The sequence below is a fragment of the Arvicola amphibius genome, chromosome 14 (genome assembly GCF_903992535.2).
Source record: "Arvicola amphibius chromosome 14, mArvAmp1.2, whole genome shotgun sequence".
NCBI classification, from domain to species: Eukaryota; Metazoa; Chordata; class Mammalia; order Rodentia; family Cricetidae; genus Arvicola; species Arvicola amphibius.
Genome location: NC_052060.1, coordinates 44,993,207 through 45,006,027, shown reverse-complemented (window position 1 = coordinate 45,006,027; position 12,821 = coordinate 44,993,207). Strand labels below are relative to the sequence as shown.

Genomic DNA, 12,821 nt, shown 5'->3' with positions numbered 1-12,821 from the left:
TGTCTACAGTATTACTCTGGCTATTAAGTGGACCGATTTATTGCTTGGAATTCACAGCAAGCAGGATTCAACGGTGCGTTATTTTAATATGCTGCACAAAAGAACCAAAACTTTACACCCAAACCATCAGCTGTACTGTGTGTACGCACCACAGGCTGCTCAGGATTAGTGGGCAGGTAAGTGTCCTGGGAGAAGACAACAGCAGTCTCTCAAGAGCCCTTCGTGAAGAAGGCCAGTCTAAATCTCCCATACTGCCAGACACGATTCTGTAAATCATATACTTTTTATATTAGTGGGAAGTGATCACACTCGTTACTGTTACAACATAAATTGCTGTGGAAGTTTTTAGATACTCAGCATTTCTACACTGGTTCCCAAAGTGTAGCTATTTCACTTGTAGTGATACATTGACCTGTATTCTGACTGTCAGTTGTCTATTCCCTAACTACTTAATACTGAAGACAGAGACACTAGCACAAACCCGCTCATCATATCATACAAAGAACTAGCACATGCTTGACAAGCACTCTAACGAGGCATGATCCAAGCCCGTATCTTTTTGAAAAAAGGCCTGTGTAGCCCAGGTTGGCCTCAAACTTGGAATCATTCTATCTGTGATCAAAGAACGCACCACCATGCCACACCATTTACTAACTTAACAAGCATTCAAGAACTTTAAGTCCTAACAATTTGAATACTTTGTCATATCTTAGATGACTTCGAGCACCAATAAAAACATTCATTTACACTAACTCCTGTAATTTTGCCTCCATGGTTATTCGTGATGAACTTAGCTGGTTGTTAAAAACTAAGTCTTAAAAAAAAAAGAATCTATTAGTTTCATTGGCAAAGGCAGTAAAATGGAGAAACATTTATATGCCTATTATATATACTATATCTTATATACTAGCTGAACGTAACCGAGGTAACTTACTATAGCCTATGAGATTTTACATTTCCTCAAAGTGACTAAGAACCACTGGAAGCAAATTCTACGACTCAAATTCACACTTTACATCTGATAAAAGCTTAACATTACTTAACTATTAATGCTTATGTTTCATCCTTTGAAAAATGGAAAACTGATACCTACAGTTGTTATGCAGGCCAATGTATATGTGAAGTGGCTGAAACACCACCTAACAATTAGTATTATGTTAAGTGTTGCAGTTACTTAATTCCTATATAGTATACACTAAATCCTTCTGTGGAATTGTTAATTTATCCATTACAATGTTGTGGGATAATCTTTTTGTACACTGTAAAGATGTGTCTCTGCCTAAAGTACCTTCTGATTGGTTTTATAAAGGGCTGAATGGCCAATAACTAGGCAGGAGAGAACAGGCAGGACTTCCTGGGAGAGAAGAACTCAGGGTTAGAATCTAGGCTCACAGCAAGACACAAGCGAGCTGGACATACAAAATGAAGCCACAAGAGATTAACAGAAAGAGCTTGATTTAAGTTGTAAGAGCTGGTCAAGCTTTCACAATTATAAGAAGTCTCCATGTCATTATTGGGGAGTTGGCAACCCAAAAGAAAGTCTGACCATAAAGAGCAGCTAGATCACAAGTTTCATCCATTATAAATCATTTCATTTTCTATTACAAAATACATCCTACTGAAAGCTTTTAACTTTAAAATTGTATTTTAGGATTCTTCCTCTACTTAAAGTTGATACTTCTTACAATTGATTATACTCTAGAATTAAAGGAATACGAGCATTCTACAGGCCAACTACTAGAATTCAATTTGTTGGTAACAAGGTCGCATCACCAGCACTTTCATGATTACACACTGTATCCACTAGCTTCTGGCGTCTGCCCTGGGACTCATACCCACAAGATAGCCACGAATGCAACCCAGCACAGAGCACATCATGCTGCAATGATAAAGACCCACACTTATGCAGAAGATATTAGGCACAGAACACTGAGATGACAGACACTGCTACTGCTAGAGCACTGAACAGGAACCGTGATACTGAGCAGTCAACTGGCAATCTGTGGAACATCTCAAAAGTCTGTAATAAAAGCAATGCTACTGATTCCATATTTATTTTAGAAGGAGCTTTATCAAGTTTATCAGTGTGAAAAGGATGAATTCATAATAACAACCACTTAAAGACAGCATTTTTCTCTAAACTAGTGGTTTCCATTCTGCTCCCATAGTTCAGCTTACCATTTAGTCTATAGTAGCCACACCTCATTTCAGAGGATCTGAACCATACAATTGTGTATTGCAGACAAAATATCTTCAAGTTTACTTTGAAATGATACAAGGAAAGAATAGATCAAGGTTTCAAGTTTACAGAAAACCATACTGTAACAATTGACCAATATAAATAGTTCTTAATACTTGTTTATTCTGTTTTATTCAGATAATAACACTAAGAATCCTAACACATGTTCCCCTATACTCTCCTTGTGCTAGTTTTCTGCTCTTTAAGTAAAAACATCTCAAAGTCAACAAATTTATAGCCACTGTTCCTATCAAATGGTGATACACCAAAATCCCAATTCTCATGAATTTTAACATATTCAAAGTACATTATTTAACCTAAGACTGAAAAACTGTGCCTTAACTTTATTAAAAAAGATAACCACATCAGTTTAATTACATGTGATACTACCTATTCAATTTATTAAAAATTGTAATAAACATAATAATAAACTAGTGCTCCAAACTTAGACTGTGCATGGGGAAGACACTATGAAGACACAAGAGACTGCCTTGCAATAGGAAGTACAGATTCCTTCTACAGAGATGGAGAAATAAAGGACAATTCTAGTTGTCTAAAAGACAAGTCACTGTACACATTTTATTTACAGTTTTGTACACTGTCTTAATATGAATGGGACCGCTTTTCTACTTGAGCCATTTGTAACCAGAGCAAAAGAACCTAAGTAATACAAAGTGTTAAAGTACAGCATAAAGATACAAAAGCAGACACACTAATTCTAGTTAGGAATGTAATTATGGTGTTACATTTTTATAGTCCACAATTATGTTTAGGGATCACACAGACATAGATCACTGATTGAATGAAATGCATAAATTTGTAGCAAAGCTTTGTAGTTACAAAAAAACAAAAAATTACCAAAGAATGCACAAATTTAATGTTTATTCCACGTTTCTGTCATATTCCTGGATCCTTCACCAATGTTACATGAGGAAAAAAACAAAAGCAAAACAAATGAAAAACTGAAATCAGAATCAGTAATGTTATCCAAGGAGGGAAGCAAATAAATTAAAATCTAGCAGCCATCAGCAAGAGGCCAGCAAGGAGAACGCTGTGGAAGGACATGAGGTTGCTAGAAAACTGCACGCAGACTCTCACCAGCAAAACACGCTCCTGCACGGAGTGGAGCAGAAACAGATCTTTTCCTGCTAAGGTAACAGAAATGCAAGTTCTTTTTGAATACTGTGGAAAGGCAAATGTGTGTATCATGGTAATTATACCCAGCTGTTACAGTGTGGGCCAGGAACACACCTGCGGATTCTGGGGTGGCGTATACTGTAATTCTCTGATTGGGGTAGTGGACACACTAGCAAAAATTGGGGGGAGGAAGGGAAGAAATGAACACAGAGGTACAAGACAAAGGCGAATGAGACTTCTCTTATATCTTAGCAACATTTAGATGGAATCAAACTTCAGTGCAGTCCACTCTGCTTAGATGAGGCTTTGGTTCAGCTCCCAATCTCGATTGCGTGACGCAGTCTCCTGTGAGAACACTCAGGTGTCTTCTTAAACAACAAACCTATTTTTAGTGGTGGAGCCGCTCTTTGTAGCCGTGTCTGCGTGGGACTGATAACCAATTACTATCTTTGGAGGAAGTCCTAACCTTTCCTTGTATACCCTCCTATAAGACAAAGAAAAAAAAAAGGACCATTAACTCTTCTTTTTTAAGCAAAGTCTTAAAAAAATTCATCTCTTATTAGCCTTTACATTAAGTAACGCTCACAAGAAGCAAAACAAAATATTTTCTTTCAGCATAACTAGAAAAATTAAAAATTAGCATTTACTTTCACAACCATACTTAATCACTTTACACATATCTGTAATCCCACCAGTCTGTGTAAGGAACCATGATTACCACAACTAAATCATTAGCGATCAAAGCAGAATCAGTTCGTGAGTTCACAGCATTTGTATTTTACAAATCAATAATCAATACCTATGATGAAATAATCACACATATACTTATTTAAAAATAAGTAACACACACACACCTCCTTTCATTTCTCTATGTAAAAGGTAAAAACTAAGGTAGGTGTAGTGTTCCAAGCCTGGCATCTCAGCATCCATGAGATTGAGGAAGAAAAAGGCCAGCTTGGTTTACAAGCAAGACAATATCTCAAACAAATAAACAAACAAGGAAAAAGAGAGAAAGAGAGAGGGGAGGGAGGGAGATGGAGCGGGGAGAGAAGAAAGAAAATTTCTACTGTACATATAAATTTGATTCTGCCTATCTACTAACTTCACAACCCAATTTTCAAATTAGCTTGACTACCTTAAGAACAAAATGTGGTGTGTACTAAACAAGATTAAGTATATGAGTATGAGTTATATAAATTAGATATCTAATCTGAAGTATTAAGAAAATCTCTCCTTAAAAGCCCAAAAAGTGGGTGGACATTAAGACACACGCATTTATCCCAGCACCTGGGAAACAGAGGCAGGTAGATCTTTGAGTTCGAGGCTAGCCTGGTCTATATAGTGAGTTCTAGAATGAGCCAGGGTTATGTAGATGCTGACTCAAAATAAATGGATGAATGGATGGGCAAACACACAGATGTCAAGGTGTTAAAAAGCTTCTAAGGAATGAAGCACATCTAAAGAAACAACAAAAAGCTACAGAAAAAAATGCAATCTGCATAGTTATGTATTGTGAGTGGATATGAAAAACAAGCTGACAAAATACCTGAAAAGGAGCACGGACCTCATCTGTCAATTTCAGAAATCTGAATTTTCAATTCTCGGAAAAAAATACCCAACACTCAAAAATAGGGAGAAAGACTCAATTTCACAGAGCAGAATTAAAATTCTTCTAAACAGGTATTTTTTGTTTAAATAACTAATCTGGCAACTAGTATGAGATGACACTGTAATAGTTTCTTAATATAAAACTCTTTACCATTAAAAATGTATTTGCAAAAAAAAAAAAAAAAGAAAGGAAGAAAAGAAAAACTGAAAGAAAAAAGGAGTAGTTGAAATGTACCAACTGGAAGCATAAAAGCTACTGTCAAGTCAGGCAGTGGTGGCACACGCCTTTAATCACAGCACTCAGCCAGAGGCAGGTGGATCTCTGTGAGTTCTACACCAGCCTGGTCTACAGAGTGAGTTCCAGGACAGTCAGGACAGTTACACAGAGAAACCCTGTCTCGAACGGCCTCCCAACCCCCAAACAAAAACTATAGTGGTAAAAATACCTTTAATCCCAGAACTTGGAAGGCAGAGATCTCTGAGAGTTGAGTTCAAGATCAGCCTGGTCTACAAAGCAAGTTCCAAGACAACGAGGACTACAGAGAAGCCCTGTCTTGAAAATCAAACAACCAAAAAGAAAAAAAATTCCTTGAAAAACTAAGGTTAAAATGTTTTAGATTTCAAACTCTGTAATACTGACACAAAACACCTCTAACAAATTCATTAATTTCTGTTTTTTGAAGAAATACAATGTTCCTACAAGTAAATGTTGATACTAAAAGATGAAAAATGACAAGTCAACAATGAATTTCTTTCTTATAAATCCCACCTAGAATCAAACTTGATTTTTTTTTTTTTTTTTTTTTTACCAATTTACATGTAGCCAAAGAGAATTCTAGCAAAATTCTGGAGGGAAGAATGGGGGAGAATGACCACATTTGTAAAGAATAAAACTTACCAGAACAAAATACAAAAACTTATAAACATGTGGGTTCTACATACGGACAGGAGCCATGACTCACTACCTGCACTCAACTGTTCTAGACAGCGCACACACCACTGCTGCAAACCCATCCTACAGAGGACAACATATTCTATGTCAACAGGGTCCAAATTTCTAAATGTTCACGAAAACATTAACAAAGAAAATAAGTCTGTAAACTCCTAAGTTTTTAAAGCTGTATGTAAAAGACTTCTAGATGTAGTTAATACTGTCCAAGAAGTAGGTAGGTAGAGCAAAACGCACCCTATGTGTGTGACTGCGTCTCTGTTTTCACACTCAGTAGTCCATATTGCTATCTTATCACCTTTAGCTCTAACATTGACAACAGCTCCACATACATCATCGCTGTAGTCATCAAAAGATTCTCCAATAAGGCACAGCAGCTAAAAAAAATTGAAAAATAAAATCCAAATTACATCAAATATATCATCAACAGTGAAGAAAGCGAAGGTCTCAGTGTACAGTTAAAAACCTAAAGCAGTTTTTAAATCAAGGTTGACTTCTTAAACAGGCAAAGGCAGGTTGCCAAGTTTGAAGCCATTTTGATCTACAGAGAAAAAAAAAAAAAAAACCCAAAGCAAATAAATAAAAAGAATTGATTCTTAATTTTTTGTTGTTGCTATTTTGTTGGGGATGGCGGCAGGACATACATGCCATAGCAAACTAATGCAAGAGGACAATTTGCAGCAGTTGGTTCTCCCATTCCACCCAGTAGGTTCTAGGAATTGAACTCAGGCAGTTAGATTGGCAGCGAGCCCCATCTGACCTATGGGCCACAGACCAACCTATGAATTGACTTTTAAAATGTCTAAATTTTACTAATTTATATTGCTTTTTGCCTTGGCTTAAAAAAAAATCAAATGTTTTAGCTTTTTCTGCAAATTGGGCACAAACAAAAGTGATCTCATTAATATCCATCTGCTCAGCTGCTTAGTATGTTGGCAAACAATCATTAGCGAGATGACAGAAACAGTTACCCATTTAACTGCCATGTTCTAACAGTTTCAAGGCAGAGTTAGTGGCACTAAACACATTTAACATTATTGAGCAACTGTCACTACCATTGCCATAATTTTTTTTCAACCTACAGAAACGAAATGTCCTTTTTCCTACGGCAGCAGGTCTCAACCTGGGGTTCATGTCCTATTTGGGACAACCCTTTCACAGGGGTTGCCTAAGACCCTATCAGAAACCATGGGTATTTACATTGCAATTCATAACAGTAGCAACATTACAGTTATGAAGTAACAACAAAAATAATTTTATAGTTGGGGTCAGCATAACATGATTAAGTATTAGAAGGTCGCAGCATCGGGAAAATTGAGAACCACTGTCTTCTGCGATTTCCTCACTCTCCTCCAAAAGAGTAAATAAATCTTTGCTTTAAAATATCACTGATACACACATGTAAGTGCTTATTCACTTTGTTAGTGTCAACTATAAATCAGGTATTGAGTGCAAGAATGCCTATTTACTTCATATTTAGTGTAGCTCATAAAACCAAAATGCTAAAGAACCATACCAAAACACATACACTAAAGAATGTTAACCAACCACTTTACTGTTCGATTACAGAGATTTCAAAATTTTGTAACTTTTAATTAGCAATGCTATAAATAGGTTGTAAAAACTTTACATTAATCACAAAATGTGAGAGCCTATCATTTTTGGTTAATGAAATGAGTTGACTGTAGAAGGTGGAGTGGATGTCAATCACTTTTTATCTGACCTGTAGAAGAATAAAAGCCATTCACGGAATTCACATGTATATGATATTCCCATGATAGAAAAAAAGGTTATTTGCTATATAGCACATGCTTATATAAGCACAGCACTCAAAGGCTGGAGGCAGTAGGATCCTGAGCTCTAGTCCCCGCAGAGCAGTAGAACTCTGCTTCTAAGAACAGGGTTGGGGATGATCTTCCAGCAGGAAAGGTCACACCTAGGCACACCTAAGCACTCCCCTTCATCTGTCTCCATGTATTTTTATTTTCACCATAGCATCTTCATACCTGTGTCATCGTTTGCACTCCCCCCAGCTGGCTCCCTTCCTCTTACCCCCTCCCTACTACATGTATTCATTAGCCTATTTCCCACCTCATTAGGTCTTGTTAGTTTCATGACCTATAAACACACATGATATAACAAACACACATATATATGTATTTTAAACCTAAGTTCTACATATGAAAGAAAACATGCCACATATTTCTTTCTAAGTTTGGCTTATTTTGGTTAACACTTTCCAGTTACATCCAAAAAAACAAAACAAAAGCCTCAGGAATCTGAATGTCATCCTTGAACAAGGACTATACTAATTTCTATTTTGTTCCAATTTTAGTGTATACGATGCCATGTGAGCACAAGGACTTTTCTAGAACAGGAAGCCTGAGTAAACCAAAGAAAATACATCCTAAAGCCGGTCTGTAATTTTAAAGTCTTACTGTCTCTAGCCAAAAGCGATCGAGGTCACTTCGTCTCTGCTGCTTGTTCAATGTAATTAGCCATCGACCACCCCGTTTGTTCTTCTCATCTTCCCACATAGGCTCAATACCATCCTACAAAATAACAACACAATTAGACTCAGCAAGCAACCACACTGACAACTTTTCTTTTAGTCCCTACACCCCTGCAGTTGGTACAGCCTTTAAAAGCACACAGGAACTGTGTGCCAGAGGCATGCGACTACAGGAGAGTGCCTGCCACTCATCATTGAACCATCAGATCCTCAGGTCTCACTTCATCTGAAGAATCTTTAAATTCCTGAGAAGCAGACACCTTTCAGAAGCTACATTAGAAATTATGTAATATGAGCCAACTAAAGTCCTATCCTAGCACCTGACAAAGGTCTATTTACAAATATCTCATGGGTTAAAAATGAGTTGACGAAGTCAGTCTACTCGAGTATATCCAGGAAGGGCTGCACAGGATTAGCAAGGCTCAAAGTCAATCCCAGGATGTACCCATGAGTAACTATGTCACCAGACTAGTGTACTCAAGCCTGGTAAAGCCAACTGCCTGAATTTGTGGCCAGTTCTTACAAATACCTGAATGCTCTGGTCCTGTAATAAATATAAACAATCATTGATTAGGCATACCTTAAAAAGTGAGTAGTCACAGCCAGGCATTAAATTACTAGACAACTGGATATGGTTGTATAGACTAGGTAAAAGAAAATAATAATTAAAAACATAATATGTAATGCAGGATTTGGGTGCTTACATAGATATATATATACAAACACATATACACATATTTGGAAAATATAAAAAAACAAAAGTTTATGTATATTTGGGTTTTTTGACTCTAATATCTGAAATGGATAAAACCAGTCTCAATAATGATTACATTCAAGAAATTTCATAACATAGATTACTACAAAGAACTATCTCAAATGACTTTATTTTAACAAAAATATTTCTATACATTTGTTTATTGAATTGGAAGAAAATGAAAACAAACCACCCAAACTGAATGGTTTAATCAACATTAACATCCCAGCAAGTACCCAGGTATAAACACAACCCAACTCCAAAAACGGTTCCAGGTGGGTCACACTTGGACGCTGGGGAGCTTGGGCACATACCAGGCTCACAGCCATATACCAACAGTTGGACCTGTATTTCCAAAATACTTAAACCATGGAACAGTATTTGAGATGTTTGATATTCACTGCCTGGAGGGAGAAAACCCTTATCACTTATCTCTTGCAGTCTCTTAGAGTAAAATTGGCCTATCTTTAACATTAGATGGCAGGCATTATCATAGTTACAGGTCTGCAAACTTTCAATGGCATTAAATGAGACATGCTCTCCTGTGCTAACTTTAATTTTTGTTCAGGAATATTTTAGACTATTTTAAGAAAGAATTCAACATTTTATCAAATTATACAGATAATCTAGCTTGAATAAGATAACATTATTATGCATAAGGTATCTAATGGTTCGCTATTCCCAAACTACAACCTCAAGAATCTTAATATTACACAGACTAGATTAAAGCAAAATGAACTAAAGAATTGTTTAAATAAACAATTTAAATAAACAAAAGAGTAAGAAATAAATAAGTAGCTTAATATGTACAGAAAAGTAAAGGATTCTTCCCAATCTCTCAGTTACAGTACCCAATGATTTTGCTTATACTAACTAAACTATGGGTCTGGTTCTACAAGACAACAAATTAGAAACACAATTATATAAACTTGTAAAAGAAAAACAATCCAGATTACATGCAAATATGACTGGAGGTAGGGTTCAAGACCCTTCTTTTCCTTAGTTGGAAACTAGGGAGCTTTTTTTGTTTTTTGAGACAGGGTTTCTCTATGTAACTTTGGAGCCTGTCCTAGAACTAGGTCTTGTAGAGCAGGCTAGCCTCAAACTCACAGAGAACCACCTGCTTCTGTTTCCCAAGTGCTGAAATTAAGTGTGTGTCACCACGCCTTTAGTCGAGTTTCTTTTCGTGTGTGTAAAAGAAGGTTTCATTGTAGTTACTCAAGAGTCTTGGAGTAAGCACAATTAAGAGTATAAAAACCCCTTGATGCTTTTTCAAGAACTCCAATTAACTAGAAAACTAATTAATTTGCAGAGCTTAAAAATACTTGTATCATAAAAACACTACAATGTTCTTAGTAGAAAAAAAGTGAATTCAACAGTTTTTATTTATTTTATACTTTGCCTTTTTTAATGATGCAATGTATATTAAATGTCTATTCTAAGGCAAGCATTGGAAATACATTGAATACTGTGCTCTTGGAAAACAGACAGCTGTGAATTACATGACTATAACCCATTTTTTGTATTTAATTCAACATGTATATGAGCCTAACAAATATATAGACTAGGTAACTTTGAGGTAACTCAAAGCATTCTAAAATTTTGCCTTTCATATTTCTTAAACAGTATTTCCTTAAATATTCTCCAAGGAAATAAGAAAACTTTGGAGGAGCCAGGATGCAGCTCAATGGTACAGCACCTGCCTATCACATTTAAGTTTCCATATCTAATCCTCAGAAAACAAAGACTAAGTAAAATCAATCCATTTCAAAGCTTCTAAGGCATAGGTAGTGTATGTGTGCTGTGCCTTGGGAGGTAGAGGTTAGTTCTAGAAGGCTAGGACATCCTCAACAACTCAGATATATCCTGTCCCAAACACACACACTTTTCAATAAAAGACTTTCAGCTTATATTCTACTTTAAAATCTTGTAAAACTTACAATTCCAAGTCAACATTTTCCTACACTGCAAACTAAACCTAAAAGATAAAATATCAATTACTTTAACAAATTACAATAAAATTGATGAACATAGCAGATACCATCATTCTCTTGACACATCTCTGAATTCTAATCACTTCAGCTTTTGGTATCCTGAGCAGGGGAATTCCAGGTATTGTACTGAAAACTATAGAAATAAGGCTCTCCAGAACCCAGTTATGACACAAATATATCTAGGTGACTGCACATGGGAACAAATTTCAAAAATGTCAAAAATTCTAAGACTGTAAAAGAGGATTCTCACAGAAAGATGAGGAACAAAGACTATTCAAATCTAAAGAGCTGACTATAAAGACCCTGTTTCTGCTGCTTGTGGGGGTGCTGGAGATCAAACATAGGGCTTTTGTAGAAACTAAACAATGTATAGTAAAAGCATAATCACCAATTCAAAACATTTGTGAAGAGACAAATACACTTCATCTTTCATTTTGTAAATGATGTAAGATTAAAAAAATTCTGTAACTCAAAAAAGTATAAATATCTTAATTACTTACGCCCAAAAGTCTTCAACAGTATCAAACTTAGAGATCAATCGAAGGTTTGCTTGCCAAGTTTTGCTTTTATCATTTTTAAAAAACCAGAGTGCCCACCTAAAATTAAAAAGCCAGCATATAAAAAAGTTGTTTACCCATATTCATAGCAGAATTATTTACTAGTCAAAAGGTAGAAATGTCCATCAGTAAGAAAATGATGTCAAATTATAGAACTGATATACAATAGAAAACTATTCAGCCTTCAAGAGGAAATTCTGACACTCAGTATAACAAGGATGAATTCCAAGACCATGGGATCGTGTGAAATAATACCACCCAACACACACACACACACAACTCTATGACTCTACCTAAATGAAGTGCCTAAGGTAGTCAGATTCAGGGAACAAAAGTGAGGCCAAGGGCTGGAGAAAATGGTGCTGGCGACGTATTTAATTAACTAGTTTCAGTTTAAAGGATGAAAAAGGGTTAGGGAAATAGCACAGCAGGCAAATGCACTTACAGTGGAAGCCTGGTGACTGAGTTTGCACAACTGGAACCCAGGTAAAAGCCAGTTTTGGTTTGTCCTGTGATCTCCTGTTTGTGCTGTGACACAGGAAAACCTTTAGATATGTAGATGCATATACACAAAAATAAACATATTTTAGGCGAGGGAGGTCTAATACAGACAGGGTTTCTCTGTGTAACCCTGGCTGTTCTCAAATTCCCTTTGTGGACCAGGCCTGCCTGTATGCTAGGACTAAAGGCATATGGCATCATGCTGGCTCTAAAGCACATTCTCTACAGATGAGAACAGGTTCTGTTACACAACAGTGTGAGTGCAACTAACATCACTAAGCTGTGGATCTGACAGGTTAAGAGGGGCTGGAGAGGTAGCCCAGTGGTTGAAGGCTCTAGCTACTCTTCAGTGGACCCAGGTTAATTCCCAGCACCCTCATGGTGGTTCACAATTATCTTTAACTAGTTCCAGGATTTGATGCCCTCTCATGGCCTCCATAAGCACTATACACACACACACAGTGAGTGCACAATTATACATGCAGGGCAAACACCCACCCATATGCATAAAAATTAATCTAAAATGTTAAAAAAAGAAAAAGTTTAAGATAAACTGTTATTTGAACTTTA

The 12,821-nt window shown here is 36.4% G+C and overlaps 1 protein-coding gene and 1 non-coding gene across 2 annotated transcripts in view; both read right to left on the bottom strand.

The window, feature by feature from the left end:
- Window positions 1-2,340: 2,340 nt before the first annotated feature.
- Eif4e (eukaryotic translation initiation factor 4E) overlaps window positions 2,341-12,821 on the bottom strand; it is a 36,784-nt gene continuing 26,303 nt past the window's right edge. Inside the window, exons 3-7 of the mRNA XM_038311695.2 lie at window positions 11,694-11,789; window positions 9,026-9,089; window positions 8,372-8,485; window positions 6,171-6,310; window positions 2,341-3,860 (exon numbers count right to left, since the gene is read on the bottom strand). Coding sequence (XP_038167623.1) covers window positions 3,746-3,860; window positions 6,171-6,310; window positions 8,372-8,485; window positions 9,026-9,089; window positions 11,694-11,789 — 529 coding nt within the window. The 3' untranslated portion in view covers window positions 2,341-3,745. The remainder of the gene's footprint in view (window positions 3,861-6,170; window positions 6,311-8,371; window positions 8,486-9,025; window positions 9,090-11,693; window positions 11,790-12,821) is intronic.
- LOC119801568 lies at window positions 8,189-8,291 on the bottom strand. The gene has a single exon (XR_005283250.1). It is a non-coding gene; the product is annotated as a U6 spliceosomal RNA (small nuclear RNA).